Source organism: Delphinus delphis, chromosome 12, assembly GCF_949987515.2.
Source record: "Delphinus delphis chromosome 12, mDelDel1.2, whole genome shotgun sequence".
NCBI classification, from domain to species: Eukaryota; Metazoa; Chordata; class Mammalia; order Artiodactyla; family Delphinidae; genus Delphinus; species Delphinus delphis.
Window position 1 is genome coordinate 12831632 of NC_082694.2, and position 23002 is coordinate 12854633.

The window sequence follows — 23002 nt, forward strand, 5'->3', positions numbered from 1 at the left end:
TTAGGTCAAAAAGGCATTGAAAGAAACAAAGAAGGGCATTTTATAATGTTAAGGTTATAATTCACAGTGAAGATTTATTTATTTATTGTTATTTAATATCCCCTTAAACATCAGTTTTCATAAAGCAGGAACTATAGGAACTATGAGAAGAAATAGACAGGAATACAGTAATAACAGGAGATACACCAGTATACCTCTCTTAACCCAAGGAGATTAATCAAATGGATGAAAAGGTGGTAAGGATATTAAAGAAATATTATAATATTATATTATAATATTATAATATATAGTATTATAAATATTATAAATATATAGTAAGCTCTGAATCCTGAGAATATATCTTTCTCTCAAGTATACTTGGAATATTCATAAAAATAGACCATGTCATAGGCAACAAAGAAAACTCCAATTAATTTGATGGAGTAGAAATAGTACAAAGAGCAATCTCAAACCACAATGCAATAAATCTAGACATAAATAACAAAGTCGAAAAACAGAAACACTTTTGAATGCAGACTAAATCTGCCGAATTACATGAAAATAATAATAGAATTTGACATATGGAAGATAGCTAAAAAATTATCAGAAGAAAAATTATTATAGTATTAAAATCTAGAAAACAGCAAAGTAAGACAGAAACAAAAAGGAAGGGCTTAATAAAGTTATAAGTAGAATTTAACAAATTAGAATGAAAAGTCAGTAGTTTGTTTTTTTTTTTGGCCATGCTGCACGGCACGCAGGATCTTAGTTCTCCCATCAGGGATCGAACCTGTGCCCCCTGCAGCACGGGTTGGCCAAACTAATTAAGAAAAAAGGGAAGCACAAAAACAAAGTTAGATATTTTGAGGTTAAGAACTTTTAAAACCATCAAGTCCTGGTTCCTTTTTAACAGTTCTTCCTTTAATTCATCTATCTTTCCTCATAGATAGGTACTTTCAACATTTTGCTTGAAAATCTTAACTAGATCACCTAGTTCATTAGACACATTTTCTACTTTCCATATTGCTGAATGTAACAGTGTTGCTAGATTTCTGCCACTGCATAACAAGGATCTCCCTTTTTCCAGTTTTAATAAGATCTCTCTCACTTTCCTTTTAAGTCGCCCCAAAGTCCAAAATTTTACTAACAATAATTCAGGGTGATCTTAGGCTTTCACTAGTGCCCTCTTAAAATCATTCCAGTTTCTATCCACTGTCTGGTTCCAAAACCAGTTCTACCTTTTAGATATTTGTACTGGCAGCACCGCATTTCCAGATACCAAAACCTGTATTAGTTAACTATTGCTGCGCAACACATTACCCCAAACTTAGAAGCTTAAAACAACAAAAGTTTGTCTCCTAGTTTCTGTGGGTCAGGAACGTGGGCACGGCTTAACTTGGTATTCTGGCTCAGTGCTTCCTGCGAGGTTGCAGTCATCTCCTGACTAAGGCAGGATCCTCTTCCAAGTTCGGTCATGTGGCTCTTGGCAGGCCTCCGTTCCTCACCATGTGGACCCCTTTACATACCACTTCTTTGACCTCGTGCTTTGGCTGGCTTCCTCCAAAGCAAGAGAGCAAGAGAGAGCACCCAGGATGAAAGCTACAGTCTTTTTTATAACCTAATCACTTCTGACAAATTCTGTTTGCTAGAAGCAAGCTTCTAAGTCTAGTCCACACTCAGAGGGAGAGGAATTAATCTCCACCTCTTGAGGGTAGGAGTAATAATGAATTTGTGGACAATTATTATTAGAGAAATGCCATTTAATTGATTTTATATTTTGCATTTTCACTTAATAGTACAGATAAACATTTTGTTGTTTCTATAAAATCTTCTAAAATACCATTTTAATTGATTGCTCTGTATTGTATTATACTTTAGTATCATTCTCTTACTATTGGACATGGAGATTTTTTGTGATAAATCTTGAAGGACAGGTAGGAATTAGCTCGTTGACCAAAGAGACACAGAGAATACAAAAGCAAAAAGGTGTGAAAAGGCTGGCATGGTTTGGGGAAGTCACTGAAGTCCCTAAATTCTTTCTGTTACTGTTTGAATATTTAAAGGGGTCACTAAATGTCTATCCTGTTAATTAGTTCTTGACTATGTCTTTTGCCCTCTTTACTCACCACGTTGTGGTGTCATGTTTGTTAAGAGTTCTACAGAAAGCATAATCACTGAGACTTGAACTTTATTTATTTTTAAAACATTTATTTATTTGGCTGGGCTGGGTCTTAGTTGTGGCATGCAGGATCTTCTTTGCAGCATGCAGGATCTTTAGTTGTGGCATGCGGACTCTTAGTTGCATCATGAGGGATCTAGTTCCCCAACCAGGGATCGAACCAGGGCCCCCTACATTGGGAGCATGGAGTCTTACCCACTGGACCACCAGGAAAGTCCCTAGACTTGAACTTTAGTACTTACCAACCAAGTGTATTGAAAGAAATAATCCACCAGTGTATTATAGGTAAAATAACAAAATTAAGGGAACACTTTCAAACACCAAACAGATACCAAACAATAACCAAAAAAAAGAAACTCAAAAATTCTGAAATAAAAAAAGTATACTATCCTTTTCACTTAAAAATTTAATAATTTTTAATTACTCTCTACTATTTCCAGCTATTTTTAATTTTGGGTTAATAATTACTTCTTATTACTGTAGGTGAGCCACATACATATTTTTTTATAATAGCCTTCCTAATGACTTCTTAACGTCTGTGTTCTAGACTCATTTTTGGGGGCTAGCCTGAAGAATCTTCTCCCTTAAACAGAATCTTCTCTTCTCTGATGGCTCTTCCTGAAGCAGTGCCTCTGTTTGAACTTCTTCTTAAGCAAGCCTTACCCCTTTAGTGTTCTTCAAGGTAAAGGTTTTCTTTTGAGCCAGAGCTGACTTCTGCTAGTAACAGAGCAAACTTGGCTTTTAAATGGACAATATTTATTTCAGTCCTAACCAAAAAGATTAGGTAGTTAAGCTTGAAGCGTTTCATAGCATAATTATAAAAAGATCTTCATATCACCTATCAGATCAACAAAAGCAGAATTAACAGCACCCCAAAACTAAACCCCAGAACATTTAAGAACAAGGTGGAGGAAAACAGTTTGTCTTCTTAAACCAGCATTTAAGAATGGAGTAGAAGAAAACAGATCCTTCTACTGTAAAAGTATCAAGAGGTCAATTTAGTTCAGCACATTTTTACTGAGTTTGTTCTAGTCTTAGATGCTGGGAATGCAAGGATGATAAAATACAGAGTCAGTGTCTTTGTTGATAAGAACTTCAAAAAATTTTTTTAAAGAGGGTGCTCAACCTGGGAAGGTAATTATTTTGGCTAGATGGAGGATATTTCGTGATTTTTTTTTTTGAAATTGCATTCATACTTGAAAAAGCTTATTCTTGATATTTGTCAATCACTGTCAATTACTTGTGGTTTGCATTTCATCTTTGTTCAATTTTGTGGGTTGGATTTATGTTATATTTATAATTTGGAATGTTTTGATATCTTTTAGATTTAGGGTACTTACGCAATAGATTAAGAACTCTAAAGCTGTTTTAGGTAAAAATAAATTACTTCATACTCTATTCATGTTCTAGGACTCTTTTTGGTGATGAGGAACCAATTTTATTTCCTTTAAGATTAACTTAGGGGCTTCCCTGGTGGTGCAGTGGTTAAGAATCCGCCTACCAATGCAGGGGACGCGGGTTCGAGCCCTGGTCCAGGAAGGTCCCACATGCCACGGAGCAGCTAAGCCCGTGCGCCACAACTACTGAGCCTGCGCTCTAGAGCCCGCGAGCCACGACTGCTGAGCCCGCGTGCCACAGCTACTGAAGCCCGCGTGCCTAGAGCCCATGCTCCACAACAAGAGAAGCCACCACAGTGAGAAGCCGTGCACTGCAACGAAGAGTAGCCCGCGCTCGCAGCAACTAAAAGCCCGCACGCAGCAGCAAACACCCAACGCAGCCAAAGATTTTAAAAATAAAGATTAACTTAAATTTAAGATCACTTTAGAGCATAGAGGTGCAGTATTTTCTATTTGAAGTCCTTGGGCCAAAGGGATGATGGGGAAAATGCTGCCATTAAAATCCCCGAGAAAAGAGGAAGATGTACTATTCCTCAGAAAATTTCAGAGGAGTTGGGGTGGAGGTGGTCTTTGGAACAAGAATTTTCCAGTTAATACTTCAGAACCTACTAGGATAATATAATCTGTTGGTTGGCACCTCTGGCTGAAACAAGCTTATCTAGATACTAGTTAAATTTTTTTCCTTTTGTAAATGTAACATTTTTGGTTTTTCCTTCTTTTAGCATAATTCTCCATCCAGTGATGATAGTTCAGACTACAGCCTTGATTCAGAGGTCGAACATACAGAAAGTTCCCACAGAAAAAGAAGTGGTTTCTACAGGGATTATGACATTCCATTTCCTCAGGTATTGCCTTTATTTTTATTGTCATAAAATATACAGAACATAAAATTTACCATTTTAACTATTTCTTTTTCTCTCTCTTTTTCTTTTAAATTGGAGTATAATTGACCTACAACACTGTGTTAGTTCCAGGTGCACAACATAGGATTCAATATTTCTGTACATAAAATGATCACCACAATAAGTTTGGTTACCATCTGTCGCCATACAAAGATATTACATTATTATTAACTGTTCTCCCCATGCTGTACATTTCATCCCTGTGACTCATTTATTTTGCAACTGGAAGTTTGTACCTCTTAATCTCCCTCACCTATTTCATCCCCATTCCCCTCTGGTAACCACTTGTTTGTTCTATCTGTGAATCTGTTCCTGTTTTGTTATGTTTGCTCATTTGTTTTGGTTTTCAGATTCCACATATAAGAGAAATAATAGTGATATTTATCTTTCTCTATCTGCCTTATTTCACTTAGCATAATGCCCTCTAAGTCCGTCCTTATTGTCACAAATGGCAAGATTTCATTCTTTTTTATGGCTGAGTAATATTCCATTGTATATATACTGCATATACTGCATGTATATATATATATACTGCATCTTCTTTATCCGTTCATCTGTTAATGGACACTTAGCTTGCTTCCATATCTTGGCTATTATAAACAATGCAGCAGTGAACATAGGGGTGCATATATCTTTTCGAATTAGTGTTTTTATTTTCTCTGGGAAAATACCCCAAAGTGGAATTGCTGGATATTTGGTAGTTCTATTCTTAATATTTTGAGAAACCTCTGTACTGTTTTCCACAGCGACTGCACCAGTTTACATTACCACCAACAGCGTACAAGTGTTCCCTTTTCTCCACATTTTCACCAACACTTGTTATTTCTTGTCTTTTTGATGATAGCCATTCTGCCAGGTGTGAGGTGATATGTCCTTGTGGGTTTTTGTGCTTTTTAAAAATTAATTACTTATTTTTGGTTGCATCGGGTCTTTGTTGCTGTGTGCTGGCTTTCTCTAGTTGCAGGGAGCGGGGGCTACTCTTCATTGCGGTGCACAGTGGCTTCTCTTGTTGTGGAGCACAGGTTCTAGGCACACGGGCTTCAGTAGTTGTGGCATGCAGGCTCAGTAGTTGTGGCACATGGGCTTAGTTGCTCTGCGGCATGTGGGATCTTCCTGGTCCAGGGCTCAAACCCGTGTCCCCTGCATTGGCAGGCGGGTTCTTAACCACTGTGCTACCAGGGGAGCCCTATCCTTGTGGTTTTGATTTGCATTTCCCTGATGATTAGTGATGTTGAGCATCTTTTCATGTGTCTGTTGGCCATTTGTATGTCTTTGGAAAAATTCACTATTTTCACCATTTTAAAATATACAGTTCAATGACATTAAGTTTATTTATGATGTTGTGCAACCATCACTCTGTCCATTTCCAAAACTTTTTCATCTTCCTAAACAGAAGCCATGTACCTATCAAGCAATAATACCTAATTTCCCCCTCCCTCCACTCCTGGTAACCACTATTCTACTTTCCATCTCTATGAATTTGCCTGCTCTAGGTGCTTCATATAGGTGGAATCATGCTGTATTTGTCCTTTTGTGTCTGGCTTATTTCACTTACCATAATTTTTGCAAGGTTCATCTGTGTTGTAGTACGTATCAGAATTTCCTTCCTTTTCAAAGCTGTATAGTACTCAATTATATGTATATACCACATTTTGTCGATAGATACTTGGATTGCTTCCACCTTTTGCGCATTGTGAATAATGCTGCTATGAACGTGGGTGTATAGGTATCTCTTTGAGACCCTGCTCTCAGTTCTTTGGAGTATAGACCTAGGAGTGGAATTACTTGATGATATGTTATTTCTACATTTAACTTTCTGAGGAACTACCAACTGTTTCCCACAAAGGCTGCACCATTTTACATTTCCACCAACAATGCATGAGATTTTTCTGATTTCTCCACATTCTTGTCAAGCTTGTTATTTTCTGTTTTTGTTTGTTTGTTTTGTTTTGGATAACAGCCTTCCTAATTGGTGTGAAATGATATCTCACTGTGGTTTTGAGTTACTGCTTTTTAAAGAGAAAAATTAAACTTTCAATTTCATTCTTTGCTTTCTGATATTAAAAAAATATTTTATAAGACATATGCTACAAATTTTAAACCTTTGAAAATAAAGACTATGTCATGGATTTGTCTGTTAGGGCTGCCATAACAACATACCACAGACTGGTGGCTTAAACAACAGAAATTTATTTTCTCACAGTCTGGAGGCTAGATCTGAGTCCAAGATCGAGGTGCTGGCAGGTTTGGTTTCCCCTGAGGGCCACAAGGGAAGGATCTGTTTAGGTCTTTCTCCTTGGCTTGTAGATGGTCACCTTCGTGCTGCTTTGTCCTCACATGGTCATTTCTCTGTGCACGTGGACTCCTTGTGTCTCTGTGTGTCCAAATTTCCTCTTATAAGGGCAGCAGTCCAATTGGATCAGGGCCCACCCTAACATCCTCATTTTAACTTAATCACCTCTTTAAAGGCCCTTTCTCTAAACACTGTCATATTTTGAGGTACTGGGGGTGAGGGCTTCAGTATATGAATTTTGTGCCACCTACCTCTTCAAGTGCAAACATTATTTGATGTGTTTTAAACAGAAAAAAAATTAAAACAACATGATATACTTTATGTCTTCCTTAAATATGTTGCACTGTATGAACAGAATCTTCAATCTGAATATTATTTTGTGCTAGAAAAATCCTGATGCTCTCAGGAGCACTGAGGAGTATTCAGGTCAGTGTGCATGTATCTGAAAAACCCCAGACTTTCTGAGTTCTGGTGGGTGGGGGTCGCTAAGGCTTCCGCTTTTTCCAGACTCTGGACTCCTTTTGTTCCCAAAGATTGAAAGGATAGTCAAAAGTGCTGTTGAACCTTTTCAGATGATTTTTCATGCTGGGCTGATGCTTTCAGAGCAAAAACAGCTCCAAGTACTGCTCACTTCTGGGGATTTTCATCTACTCCATGGGAAACGGTTCAGTAATCCTTCACTAATTTGTTAGCTCTCTGATGTCTACAGTGGTCTGAAAGAAATATCTTGTCTATCTTTGCTGCATTTTTTTAGGAGGAGGACTGATCTGAATTAAATTACCTAGTCTGCCATTAGAAGAGAAAGTTCAGGATCATTTCCTTCACATATGGTTTAGTGTTGACTCACTGAGGTTAGAAAGTATATCCTAAAAATCTCATTTGATTAGATAACGAGTATCTACTGTATGACACTTCTACAGTTATAGGCCGACAATAGAATATAGTATTAGCATCTAGCTATTAAATTAGCTATTAAATTAGTACTTAATATATCTCCTTTTTCCTCATCCTTGTTCAGGGTCTCCTGTTCTCTTATTTCATGCTTAGAGTGACAGCCTGTGTAACAGAAACCAAATCTGCCCCCACAGACATTCTAGCAGGTAGATAGCCTAATAATCAATAAGCAAAGTGATTGGAGAGACTATATCCTTCAGTAAAATTTATAGTCTTTTTCATTTCTTTTATCTTTAGGAGGGCTTTTAAAAATACTTGCTAGATCCTTGCTGGTGAGTACATTTTGTTCATTCCAAATGGTGAACATGTGAAGCACGAGGAGATACTCTCCTAGAGAACTGGGGCTGCTCTGTAACCCCTCATTCATTTAGCGCTTCCTGGAGAGCTTGCACCGCATGGGTGGTGCCCTGATGCAAACACTAAGCACTGCAGCAAGCCACATTAGAGTCTGTCACTGCAGAAGAAGCCCTGAGGTTTGCATAATTAGAGGGCTATTAGGATTATTTGCAGTTGGGAAAACAAGGGAGGGATGGATTGAAAGTTTAGGGATAATTCTGCTTGAAAAAGTAGGAATTATGGAGATTATTTTTGTAAAGGCTGTGAAAAATCAGAGAATTGGATTAATATTAAGACTTAAAGCTTTTGTGAAAAGCATCTAATCTCTAGAGAAAAATTCATACTCGCCCATTAACAGAGAGTAATCCTTGCTCATTAGGCATTGAAATATATTTTTGAAGAATTAATGTAATCACATTTTTTATAAAAGGAAATGTAAGTACCACTCAACTAATAAATCTTCAACTTAATCAAAGCAATTATTTTTTGTTTTATTTTCATAGTGGCTTTTTTTTAAATGTAAGAAACAGTCTTTTGGCTATAATTGTAGATCCCCTTCTGAATTTCTGAAGTGCTGGACTGAGAACAGTTTATAAACTTTAAAAATGTTGCTTAAAAAAATTTGGAAATCTAATATAATGTCTTCAAAATTTAAAACTGATGAGCTAATTGATTTTCTTGATTGCTTTATATACTTTTTCTCTATTTTATAATTGCTGAAAAGGACTTAATATTTCTCTGAATTTTACTTTTTTTTGAATTTTATTTTATTGTTATTTTTTATAGAGCAGGTTCTCATTAGTTATCTGTTTTATACATATTAGTGTATATATGTCAATCCCAATCTCCCAGTTCATACCACCACCACCACCACCCGCCCCCCCACCCCCGCATTCCCCCCATGGTGTCCATACGTTTGTTCTCTACATCTGTGTCTCTATTTCTGCCCTGCAAACCAGTTCATCTGTACCATTTTTCTGGGTTCCACATATATGAGTTAATATACGATATTTGTTTTTCTCTTTCTGACTTACTTCACTCTGTATGTTCTCTGCATTTTATTAAAAACACAGTCTCGTGTTGGTATTCTGCCAGGGCAGTGTTTTTATATCACATTTAAAATGTACTAAACTGAAAATGAGTCATGGTCTGACTTTTTCTAGATCCTCAAGCTGTAATTATGTGCAATTTTTTTTGCGGTACGCGGGCCTCTCATTGTTGTGGCCTCTCCCATTGCAGAGCACAGGCTCCGGACGCATAGGCTCAGTGGCCATGGCTCATGGGCCCAGCCGCTCTGCGGCATGTGGGATCCTCCCAGACCGGGGCACAAACCCGTGTCCCCTGCATCGGCAGGCGGACTCTCAACCACTGCGCCACCAGGGAAGCCCTATGTGCAATTTTTTTCTTGCTTTCTTATAAAAAAATTGACAATAGATATGATAGAAGTAATAAAAATATTTCAGTAAATAGAGATATACTTGAATACTGTCATTAAATGAACTTCTAGGACTACAATGTATTTTTTGTTTTTACATGCTTTAGTAAAAAGCAATAAAATTAATAATGTATAAGTGCAATAAATAGTTTCTAATGAGCAATTTATTCATTAGATGTTTTTTACTATTAGGGAAATCTCTGTTTTTTCTATTAGACCTCAAATATAAATATTTTCTTTTTACAAATTTGACTTTACATACAGTTTTTTAATTAAATATAATATGCTTAAACGTGTCATGTGGGAATTTTTGAATCTTAGGAGACTCTATATATTTTCTACCCTTGCTCCAAGCTATTTCACTATTTTTTTTTTCTGTTTTCAAAAAGACCTCTTCAGTTTTTTGGAGACGGAATTTTTGTATGACAGTATGGATTTTAAAGTACTCTTATGTGTATAAATATCGAGGCATGGAGCATGAGAAACATAAGACATGGGCATGGAAAACAAAAAGTGAACAAGACACACTCTCCAGCAATGTTCTATGAACATTATAATGTTTAATAACATCAGAGTAGCATTTAGCTTTTTGAACTTAGTTTTAAATAGTGCCATAGATAAGTTCTAACCAAGAGGCAGAACTAATAACTGTCTTTTCCCCTTCTTTCTCCCAGCTTTCTGGGGGGGAAAAGATGTCCTGTGTTACTATCAATTCCTATATATAACTGAAAAATCTTGGTAATGGTTGTGCGTTTTCACTTAGCATGGACATATATCAGGAAGCTACATGGCATCAAAGAAGAGTCAACATAACAGAAAATTTAGAAGTAAAGAATATGATGAGTACAGTACCTACAGTGATGATAACTTTGGTAACTACAGTGATGACAACTTTGGTAACTACAGTCAGGAAACAGAGGAAGATTTTGCCAGTCGGCTGAAACAATACAGGCAAGCTAAAGAAACCTCAAATACTGCTTTAGGATCATCCTTTTCTAAAGAACCAGGGAAAAAACAAAGATTGAAAGGGATTCAGCAAGGTAAGTTTGAAATTGTCTGTTTTTTAATATGAGAACCTTATTAAAACAGGTAAATATGAAGTAAAATCTTAAATTTCTTTGCCCTTTCTCATGATCAGCTTATTCCTGTGCTTCCTGAATTCGTTTTTTTTTTTATTTGTAGACCTTGAGGACAAAAATCTACAAATATTTCAATCTGCATGATATTTTAAAATTTGAATCTAAAAGATTTCTTAATATTTTTAAAGTGTATAAAAATGTAAAACAACTTTCCTGTTATGTTTTTCCCCTCCCTTCTATATGGTATCAGTATACTGAAAGAAATAACCTACTTTTTTCAGCTGTCTCTGTTACTCTGGGTTACTTTATGTTTTAGACCTGTTAAGGACAGAATCCTGGGAAGCTATTCTTTTATTAGGCTTTAAAATGTAGTGATCATCTTCACTATGTAAATGTACTCAGGACTATAGACATCCTTCAGGATCAGAAATAAGAACATAATCTAAAGAAATTTCTGGAGTGATAACCTATTCATCTGCTATATTGAGGTACATCGTCCCTGGAGAGACCAGTACAAGATTGCCATAGAAATTATGGGTAACATCAGGGTCAAATCAGCCTTAAGAACTGTCCAGTCAATATGTCTGCTTCAAGAAAACTGGAGCGAGATGAGGCTGAGGTGAAGTAGTGAGCACCAAGCCCTATGTAACTATCATTTAATTATCATTGAAAAAAGGAATCAGTTACGAGTAAATTTGGTTATTTTTATGGCTTTATTTTTTCTTGATTTCCAAGCAAAATTCCTTTGAAAAATGTGGATCTAGGCTTTGTTGAACTAAAGAGACAGGAATTTGTCTATGCATATGCTATTGTAATTAGTAAGTTTGTTCCTGGAGTCCAGACATAGTGGTGTCAGGGATCATTCCACTTGGGGAATAAGGGGAATGTAGAGGCCTTGTTCATCCCTTCCCACCTGGGGTTCTTCCTTTCAAACTCTTTCTGTTTGTTCTGTTAAAGAATTGAGTATTGCATTTTATTTTGACTTTCATTTTTCCCCCAGAATTATGAAAATAGTATATGGTCAAATGTAGAAAACTTTTTCTATGTGTAGAAAAGATAACCCAGCAAAGATCAAAGATAAAACAAAAGCAGTTTGAATCCCTACTCCCAGAGACAATTACTATTAATATTTTTGGTATACTTTGTTTTTTTTTTTTTTTTGGCTGTGCCACAGCTTGTGGGATCTTAGTTCCCCAACCAGGGATCAAACCCAGGCCCCCTGCAGTAGAATCACGGAGTCCTAACCACTGGACTGCCAGGGAATTCCCCGGTATACATTCATCTAGAATTTTTTGACAATTATTTTTTAACAAAAAACTATATACACTGTTATAACTTGTTTTTCTCCCTTAACTGTGAATTGTACCTCAGTCATTCTGATGTTAATGAGTAGATTTTAATGTCTACATTCTATTCAATTAAATAGATATGCCATAATTTGTCTACTAAACTGTTAGGTTTGTTTGTTAGTAATTATTTGGGATTTAAGTTGCACCCATTTTTAAAAATTCTGTGATTAACCCTGCATATTTATACACATCTTGGCAAACATTTTTTTTTTTGAGAGTAAATGCTGAAATATAGAATTGAGTCAAAAGACATAGCTACATTTGAAGATTTTTGATCCATATACAAAGTTGATATCCAAAAAGGTGATGTAGCCATTTATAACACCCCTGCCAGTGTGTGCAAATGCCAATTTCTCCAAATCCCTACCAACATTATTCTATGAGGTGAAAATAGTTATGTTATCTTTAAATTTTTAATTTCTTTGATTTCTTTAATGAAGTGAAACATTTTTCTATATATCTATTGGCTATTTTGTAGGTTTAATATCATTAGAAAACTTATTAGTTCAGTATGACTTTGATATAATGAGAAATCACTTTGTATTGTAACTTACTACCCTAATATATAATTTTAGTCATTTGAGTATCTCTTTAGAGACTTTTAAATATCAAGTTTTTCAAAAGTAAAAGACAAGTATAAATTTTGCTTGGAGATATATGTGATGTCTGTTCAACATTATCAGTAGAAACTCAATTTGCCACAAATTAATCACGAATACCTACAGTGTCTTCCTTAGAGATGAGTGTAATATTTAATTCTCTTAAAAACAGAAAACATTGTTAATTGCTTATTCTAAGGAAAATTGAGAAGAATAAAACTAGATTTGACCTCTCCAGCCATGTATATGTCCTTGTTTCTTGCCTTCCTTATGTTGTTAACATCCCTTAAGAAACAAAACAATAAGGAGCAGTACCCACGAAGTAAAATGTAAAGACTGAATTAATTGTTTTCACTGAATCTAAAGGGAAAAAAAGAATACACTGTACATTATAGACTATTTAAAATAAGCTATTCCCTGTAAACTAGTAGATTGTCTAGTGTGCTGTTTTTTTAACTATCTGAAGTACATTTTAACTTTTTTAGGTATTGAACAGAGGGTTAAAAGTTTTAATGTTGCTCGTGGACGCGGCTTGCCGAAGAAAATCAAACGCAAAGACCGTGGAGGAAGGGCCAATAAAGGGCCTAATGTGTTTTCAGGAACGGATGACTTTCAAGAGGTACTGAGAATTTATATATAATGAGGAGAGGAGCTTTTCCGTTTTGTAACTTATTTGGCTGCAAAAGAAAGCATTGTGATTTTTTTTTAATTTATTTATTTAATTTATTTACTTTTGGCTGCACTGTGTCTTCGGTGCCACGCGTGGGCTTTCTCTAGTTGCGGTGAGCGGGCTTCTCACTGAGGTGGCTTCTCTTGTTGAGGAGCACGGGCTCTAGGTGCGCGGGCTCAGTAGTTGTGGTACGTGGGCTCAGTAGTTGTGGCGCACGGGCTTAGTTGCTCCGTGGCATGTGGGATCTTCCTGGACCAGGGCTTGAACCCATGTCCCCTGCACTGGCAGGTAGATTCTTAACCACTCTGCCACCAGGGAAGCCCAGCATTGTGATTTTAATGCTACTTTCCTAGTAAATGAAAATTTTCCAGTTCAGATCGAATGAGTATAGATGAACTCCAGAAAAGAAGTATTGTTTTAATTAGTTTTGATAGTAGCACACAGATGCACGTTTTGGTGCCCTCGAAATAAAATCGGTAAGTTGGAAAGCACCTCAAAATAAAATTGATATGTCTGAAAGCAAAAATGTTTGTTCTGTTAGTTCTCTGTTGTACTTTCCTTTCCTAGGAGTCACGGTCCCTAGATGCAAATGGCAATAAAATGCTAATAGCTCAATACGTAGCAGGACCAAGAAGGGAGATAGCAGTAAATTCACTTACTTATTACAGTTGAAATCATTAAAAGAGAAAAAAGGAGGTATAAATGGTTGGAAAGATGAATTTATGAATTATGTGTATAGTAGGTATTGAATAAATACATGTTGAATTGAACTGAACTCTGAACAGTACATTTCAACCTTGTAGCGACTTTCTGGATTAGAGTGGTCCAATTCCTGTATTCTGCCACTGTTCCAGTAAGATTTGATTGAATTGTACAGAGCAAGGGTGGGTTATCAGTAGCTGCAACCTTGATTGATAGAAAAGGGATAGTAGGGGCTTCCCTGGTGGTGCAGTAGCTAAGAATCTGCCTGCCAATGCAGGGGCACGGGTTTGAGCCCTGGTCCGGGAAGATCCCACATGCTGCGGAGCAGCTAAGCCCATACGCCACAACTACTGAGCCCACGTGCCACAACTACTGAAGCCCACGCACCTAGAGCCTGTGCTCTGCAACAAGAGAAGCCACTGTGATGAGAAGCCCGCGCACCACAACGAAGAGTAGCCCACACTCACCACAACTAGAGAAAGCCTGTGCACAGCAGCAAAGACCCAATGCGGGCAAAATTTTTTTAAAAATTAAAAAAAAAAGAAAAGGGATAGTAACATATTATAATTGGAAAATGCTCAGTTTTCTCATTTCTGGGTTTAAAGATAATGGGCAAAGATTTCTTAATATGTACTCATTAAGGTACTACTTAGGGAGTTGTTAACAGAAAAAAGAAGTTTGGGCCCAAATGAATTTGTGAAACCCAGCACATGCTACGCTACTCTTGGGGATTCTCAGTCAACATTAATGTATTAAACACTCTGAGCAGGTTAGGCATAAAGAAGTCTGTTTTACTTTGTTCAACCCATCATTTTCAAAATTTACTTGACCATGAACTCTTTTTCCTACACACCTACTAACATTTACTCTTAACTCACCGCTCCATGGAAACAAACTTAGAATTTCTGGGTGACTATAACCTGCCTGTCCATCTTTCTAGACACGTGTAGATGTCTAGGATGTGCTGCTTTCACTAGACGAAATTAGTGTGAATGTTTTCTAAGTAAGTCTTCTTCTATATTCAGTACTTATACCCTATATGTGAAAAAATATTAGCTTCCGAGGAAGTGTGGCGTTGATCATGTTACTGCCTATCTCTGAGCTTCAGTTTGCTCGATCTGTAAAATTAGAGTACAGTATTAATTCTAATGGCCTCTTCAAGCACTAACATTTTAGATGTTTGCAGATCTGGGCTGCAACTAAAAGATTTCTTTATCATGTAGTAGAAAATCAGAATAAATTCTTTCTTTTACATTTATCAGATTTAGAATATGTTTCCTTTCTTTATCAAGATTAAAATATGTTATTAACACTATGTCAGTTTATTGGCTCTCATGAGAGATTTCTTCTTACGGTTCCAGAAACAAGCAGGAGCGTGTCAGAGTCCAAGGAAGCAGCTCATGTTCAGGAGTGCTTTGGTGGAGGCCCATCCAGGGTAGAGTGAACATACTTGGAGTGGCCAACATAGACCCATTTTTACCCTTGCCTTTTCAAGGAGTATAATATCCTCCAAAGGCCAGATAAATTTAGGAATACCTGCATGTCCACACTAATTTTCTTGAAAACTCAAGTATAGTCACAGAACATGCAAACTTTTGATGGATTTTAAAGCCTTATTCAGTCTTTTGGCCATAAAACTCCTAAAATTTTTTAGTCTTTATAGTAGCTATTAAATTTTTTTTATAAATACATATTCTTTTCCCAGTAGATCCTTTAATTTCCTCCTCCTTTTAGTATATTTAAAAAATCTTTTATGCTCTTGTTCCCTATACCAATATAATACATCCTCTAGAGTAAATAAATTTTAAAATCACCAAGTGGGTAGTTTGGTTTTTCCCTCCCTTTCTCTGTCTTTTCCTTCTCTCTCTTTCTTTCTTTCTTTCTTTTTTTTTTTTCTGGCCACACCGCACAGCTTGCGGGATCCTAGTTCCCTGACCAGGGATCAAACCCATGCCCCCCTGCGGTAGAAGCGCAGAGTCCTAACCCTGGACTACCAGGGAATTCCTTCTCCCTCTTTCTTGAATTGTGTTTTCTTTGAAACAGTGTGATACAGTGCAAAGAGTTCTATCTTGATTCTCCTAACATGAAACGTAAACTTTGGCAAGTCACTAACTTCACTAATCTTCAGTTTTCATATTTGTCCAGTAAGGGTGATGAACTAGATTACTTCTGTCATTCTTCCAGCTCTTATAGTTCATAAAAGATCTTAAGGATAGAGGACAACACAACATTGTGAATCAGCTATACTCCTATATAAAATAAAAATTAAATTAAAAATTTTTTAAATGTATAGAGGACATTTGTGGTTCTTCTGTATGCTCAAGCTTAAAAGACCTTCTAGGCACTTTATTTTATCCTGAAATTTTGTTCAAGTTGCTTTAGATTTTCTAGAATACCTTGATTTTTCCCATAGTTTTCCCATAGTTATGGGTACTGCAGTACTTGCTACTTGTTTAAACAGAACTAAACTGGAAAAAAACAGCCCCCAGCGATCCTCTGTTAAGACAACGAGGTGTATCATTAGAAAGTAACATAGAAAGAGTAAGTTATTAATGAAACATAGGTACAACTTGGTACATTTTTCAGCGTTTTTTTGGGGGGGAGGGTGATTACCTAATATTTTTACTTTTTAATTTCAGAGTTATATTCCTCAGGTTGGCTCATTGACTTTGCACAATGCACTCTCTTTGGCTGCCTATTTTATTACAGCCACAGTTCCTTGTACAGAAGGCATATGTGAACTGGTCATTTATATCTACCTGTTCTAAGTGAGCCTAGAAATAGAAAATGTTTGTAAGTAAAATTTACGTAGATTTAAGACATTTTAAATGATCCCATCAGAGTAGAGTATAAGCAGTTTCTTTGCGTTTTCCTTGGGCAATTTGGGTATATATATGTATTTTTTTAAAAGAACCTCAAAGATTCTCTATTTTCCTGGTATTCTTGTACTTTTTTTCAGAATCCTTCTAGTAAAATGTATATTTCATCAGTTGGGAGCCCTGAGGGTCAGATTTAAGTTTAGCCATCTATTTCCTTAAGTGTTTGCTGAGAGGCAGTTTCCTGTTTTCAGTAGATTGTGCTTTGTTCTCCATCTTCTAACAAATTGAGGGAAAAGGGAAAACTGATATCACATCAGAAGAGCAAATATCAATAGTTATTAAGCTCCTCGATGTTCAAGGCACTGTGCATGCTAAGAGCCTGAAAAACAGTGATATTTTATAGCACTCATGAGTGGAAGTCCTTAGCTTGGCTAAGCTTCATACTCTCTTGCTACTCCACCCTCTTATACTTGTAGCAAAAGTTGAATAGGAGACTGAGGAGAAGAACTAAGAAAAACAGGTAGGGCTGTGAGATTTTCTACCACATACTAATTTTTCTTAATTTAAAAGTTAAAGATAATGCATCCTCCATTTTTTTCCTATAGAAAGTACAAAATAACCACACACGCAAGCAATCTATAATTTTTTAGAGATATACCTAGAGACATACACTGTTAAAGGTAGGGGTATATTCTTTTAGTCTTTTTCTTTGTCTTTATTATTATAAACTGGGGTCACATTTTCACTTGGTAAGGTATTGTGAACATTTTCTTATGTCCCCAAATTGTCTTTCCATCCCATGATTTTTTAATGACAGTATAATATTCTACCACCTAAGTGTATCATAATGTGTTTGACTTGTCTCCTAGTTTTGGATGGGTACAGTATTTCTAGATTTTGTTTTGTTTGTTTGTTTTACTTGTAAATAATTCTGCAGTAGTTATTTTTGTGAATAACTCTTTGTGTGCCTTCCGGATAATTCCTTCAGAATAATCCTGAAAAGTACAAATTTTGTGTCAAACAGTATGGATATTGTACGTCTTCCATCAACAGTACACGAGAGTAAATATTTTATTGTACCTTTGCCAAAGTATTATTGTTAATTTTCAAGATTTTCATAATTTTACTTTGAAAAATGTAGTTGTATGTCCTCATTAAATTAGAAATAGCGTTCTTTGCAACTACTAGTATAGCAATAAGCACTTTTCTAGAAGCATATCTCTCTCCAAGTAAATGAATAGCATCAGAATGTCCAGTCTTCACTACTTTTAATAATCAATGTATACTGCTTTCTAGATTCATTTGACTATACATTTTAATACCTTTTTACTACTTCATATGTTTTATTTAAATAATTTTTTTTCTTGCAGTATAGTAAACCAGGGAAAAAATGGAAGGTTATGACTCAGGAATTTATTAATCAGCACACAGTGGAACATAAAGGAAAACAAATCTGTAAATACTTTCTGGAAGGGAGATGTATTAAGGTAAATTTATAGGGGTATCATAAATCATTTTAACTTCTGAAATAATCTTTAAAATGTAAAGTCATTTTAGGGGGTGGTTAGTTTTTTCATTTCTCATATACTTGTAATAAAACTGGTTCTTCAAAATGTATCTTGCATTGAATACTGTATATCAGAACTCATTTAATTATATTCTGGGGCAGTAATATAACTTGTTGAAATGAGATTTTATTTAACAAACACATGATGCTGACTGTATGGCAAGTACTGTTCAAAGTAGATTACTAATATTAAATGTTTTAATCTTTACAGTGACACAGTGAATTGTAGTCACTGTTATTATCCTCATTTTTAACATGGCCAAACCAGGAGGTTAAATAAGTCCCCAGAGTAGCTCAGCTACAAATGGTGAGTGCTGGTGGAGCCAGGCAGTATCCTCTGAGGTCATGCTGACTGTGCTGGCTCTCTGCAAAGAGCCACATCCACTGTCTTGGGCAAGAATTCTAAGGACTGTTTGAATTATTATTAGCTCATTATTTAAAGACTGGAGATATGACCATAGTTCTACCATGAAACACCATGGAGAAAATTCAATTCAGTGGTTTCTTTTTTTTCCCTCTTTCTTCTTTTCTTTTTTTGTGAACAGGGAGATCAATGTAAATTTGATCATGATGCAGAGTTGGAGAAGAGAAAAGAGATCTGCAAATTTTATTTACAAGGATATTGTACCAAAGGAGAGAACTGCATTTATATGCATAATATCCTTTATTAAAAACATGTTAACCAAAATATTGTAGTTTTCAAGCATCACTGAGACTTTAAAAATCATAAGTACAACCCAGAAAGCCTAGTTTGGTTTTAAATTTAAAATAGCACGTTATATAAACCAGGTCTAATCAGCCTTTGCACTTCAAAAGGGCAAACTGAATTTTTTTCTTTAGGGAAACGAAATAACTTCCCTTTGGAAAAAAATCTATGAAATAAATATACTTCATATTTAATATACTCAGCTTATAAGTATTTCAAGAGACTGTGCTTCCTGAAGGAGTAGTTCGCAACATATTTATTCTGTGACTAAATGATTATTTACTTAGGTTCATAAGTAATAAATTGTCATTGTTGGAAATTATTAAACCAGTCTTATCAAATCTTACCACCTAATGATAAGCACTATATATTCTTCCCTACTTCTCCCTTTGGAAATCTATACATTTCAGTTGTATTCCTACCTCCACCCCTATGGCATTTCACTATATATGGTCCTTTAAAAAAATAAATAAATAAATAAATAAATAAATTATATATATATATATATATATATATATATATATATATATATATGTATACTGTCCTTCAGTAAGGACCTTATTTTTTTCCAAATGGTTAGCTCATTGTCCCCTCTTCACAGATTTAAAAGATCACCTTAACCATATTCTAAATTTTCCTCTGTGCATAATTCTGCTTCTATACTACTGTTACACGTTGTGCTCTTTGACCATTCCCCTCTGTAATATTATATTTGATATTTACTAGGGCAGATACTCCTTTTTTCTTTATCAAAATGTTATGATAAATTTGTCTTATTCAATCAAAGAAAATTTTTTTTCAGATTTGACGTACTTCTTTAGAAACCAGATACCTTACTGAACTGTTTCTTAAAGCTTTCCATCTATTCTTATGTTTTTCTCCATAGTCATGCCATCTGTGGGATGACAATTTCAACTGTATTGTCCATACTTCCAGAAAAATGTTAAATAATAGTGATTGTGGCAGCATAATACATGTTTCAAAGATAATGCCCTTTTGCTTTGGCTGTAGATTTAATATTGATTTTTTTTAAAACTCAAGTATGTATATCCTTATTTTACTAACAGTTTTTAATATCAAAAAAAGATCTTGAATTTTATCAGTTGCCTTTTGTATCTGCTAAGATGATCACATGATTTTTCTCTCTTGACCTTATCAATGTGATGATTACAATAATAAATTTCCTAAAACTACCCAGAAATTTCCAGAACATACACTACCTGAAAATGGTATATTTTTCACTATACTTCTAGATTTAATATTTTCTTTAGAAGTTTATCTCTAAAATTTTAAGTAAGATTAGCCTGTAGTTTTCATTTTTGGGATATTTGACATATCAGACCCCTTTATTTTCTTCATAGATATGAGCTCTTGCTACAAAATTTATTTGTTCTATATTTTATTTTATTGAGTAAAGTAACAGAGTTTACATAATTAAATTACACTATAATATTTGCTATAGCCATCATAAATATTTTTACTTTAAAAAATTGTTTTCTTGAAAAAGAATAGATACATATATGTGTAACTGAATCACTTTGCTGTATACCTGAAGCTTACACAACATTGTAAATTAACTATACTTCAATTAAAAAAATGGTTATTGAGAAAAAAGAATATTAATGGAATTAGCTAATTATCCAAGCTTAACATTTATACTTAACATTTCGTATCATGGTACTCTCAACAAACTATTGAAACTTTAACATGACTCTTTTGATCAGTGGTGAAGGCATCTAGATTTTGCACAGAATTTTTGGCATAATTTATATTATGGTAATTTGGGAGATGATTTGTAAAATCTTGACCCAAAGCTCTTTCTAAGGAAGTCTGTGTTAATTACCCACATTACTAACTCTGTTATGATAGAAGATATAAACATTTATCACTGACAGAAAAAAATAACAGGTAATATAGTTTGTACAGTCAAGTTTTTTCTAAATACAAAAGTTAAGCTCTTAAAAAATGTTTTCTAGTTTTAATAGAGTAGAGGAGACTTAAAATTTTTTGAATGTTTTGCCATGTATTTAAAATATTTAAAATTTAAAAAATTGTGTGATTATAGAAAATTTAGTACAGTATTAGTAATAAAGTCATTGATTCAGCAGTTATGTTTTTGGGTATAAAAATATGAGAGTTTGATTTTACGTGGTCTATTCCTTAATATTTTTATTTACATGAATTTCCATGCAAGTTCTATCATAGTGGAGCAAAATGTTACCAAGGAGACAACTGTAAATTTTCACATGATGATCTCACTAAAGAAACAAAGAAACTTTTGGACAAAGTGAGTAATATTTTTGTACCTTGATTACAGATTCATTTGACTTGAATCATGTTTTATAAGTCATAGTTTATAAAACTCTGCTGAGAGATCAAGGACTTGTTAGTTTATGTTTTATTCTGTTAATGTAATGTGTTAGAAAAGCAGGAATATTGGACTAAGAATTAAGAATCTTTTGTTCTTAAAAGATTAAATTATGTGATGTATATGAAACACTTCATACCACTCCTAGTAAATAGTAAATGCTCAATAGTGGCACCTGTTATAGTATCCTTTACTTATTAATGATAGTAAGTAATACAATTGCCTTAACCTTAAAAAAAAAACAGAATCTTTTGTTCTTATCATTGTTCTGCCATTAAAAAACCTAATTTTTTGAACCAGTCCCTCATAAATTTTATTTCTCTCAGTTGAGCTTCTGTTCAAATGCAGTTTATTTATTTTCCAATTTTACTGAGATATAATTGGCATACAGCACTATATAAATTCAAGGTGTACAACATAATGATTTGACTTACATACATCTTGAAATGATGATCACAGTAAATTTAGTGAACATCCATCATCTCACATAGATACAAAATTAAAGAAGTAGAAAAGATTTTTTTCCTTGTGATGAAAACTCTTGGGATTTACTCTCTTAACAGCTTTTATATATAATATACAGCACTGTTAATTACATTTACCATGTTATACTTTACATCCCTAGTACTTATTTATCTTATAGCTCGAAGTTTGTACCTTTTTAGTACCTTCATCCAGTTCTTCCTCCCACTACCTTGGCAACCACAAAATTTGACCTCTAAAAAAGCTAATTTACTTTAAGAAATATCCTTTACCTCTTTGAACCTCATATTCTTTATAAAAAAGTAGTTAGCTATCTCTGATCTATTTCAACTTTAATACTGTATTTTTCTATTAACAAAACTAGTTTACTCAAGTCGTCACAGTTTTAAATGTGAGGAAGAAAGCTCGTTTTGAAATAGTAATCCTTGCCGATTATTTTTAGGTGTTGAATACTGAAGAAGAAGCTACAAATGAAGATGAAAGAGAGTTAGAAGAACTTAGAAAGCGTGGCATAACTCCTCTTCCCAAACCGCCTCCAGGAGTTGGGCTTCTGCCAACCCCACCAGAGCATTTTCCCTTTTCTGATCCCGAAGATGATTTTCAGACAGATCTCTCTGATGATTTCAAGAAAATTCCATCTCTCTTTGAAATAGTTGTAAAACCTACTGTGGATTTAGCACATAAAATTGGGAAGAAGTAAGTTAAATTTTTCAAAAAATGGCTGCATTTTCCCCCTAAAAATTCTTATTAAGAAACTAACTTGTATTCCATGTCAATCATATAATTAAACTTAGGTAGAGGTAGCAGATGTCTGGCATGCACCCCAACTGCTGCTTCCCACTTCCTTTTTGCCCCACCCTCTGCTGCCTGCCATGCCATCAGTGCTTTTCTGTACAGAATCCTTAACACAGCTTCAGAAACCTCTCCACACACTAATCCTGAAGGGCACTGCCAGGTGGATGGAACTGGCATTCCTACCACCTTGTTATGAGGCAGGACTGTCACTGATAACATCTTCAAATAGTGGGTAATATGTCTCCAGCATATTCATTCTTTTAGAGAAGTCGTTCCTTGGGCTGTTAGAGGAAAACCTCTGGATAAGGCTGCATCCAAGTTTGCATTTTCCGGTCCTGTTTCCCATCCACCAGGGTCTGTGCACCTGGGCTCTAAGTCCCATTGTTGATT

The 23002-nt window shown here is 35.1% G+C and overlaps 1 protein-coding gene across 1 annotated transcript in view; it reads left to right on the forward strand.

The window, feature by feature from the left end:
• ZC3H6 (zinc finger CCCH-type containing 6) overlaps positions 1-23002 on the forward strand; it is a 53830-nt gene that overhangs the window by 22291 nt on the left and 8537 nt on the right. The window contains exons 3-9 of the mRNA XM_060027362.1: positions 4278-4400; positions 10239-10515; positions 12988-13121; positions 18064-18180; positions 18806-18917; positions 21144-21253; positions 22260-22513. Of these exons, the coding sequence (XP_059883345.1) occupies positions 4278-4400; positions 10239-10515; positions 12988-13121; positions 18064-18180; positions 18806-18917; positions 21144-21253; positions 22260-22513 (1127 nt within the window). The remainder of the gene's footprint in view (positions 1-4277; positions 4401-10238; positions 10516-12987; positions 13122-18063; positions 18181-18805; positions 18918-21143; positions 21254-22259; positions 22514-23002) is intronic.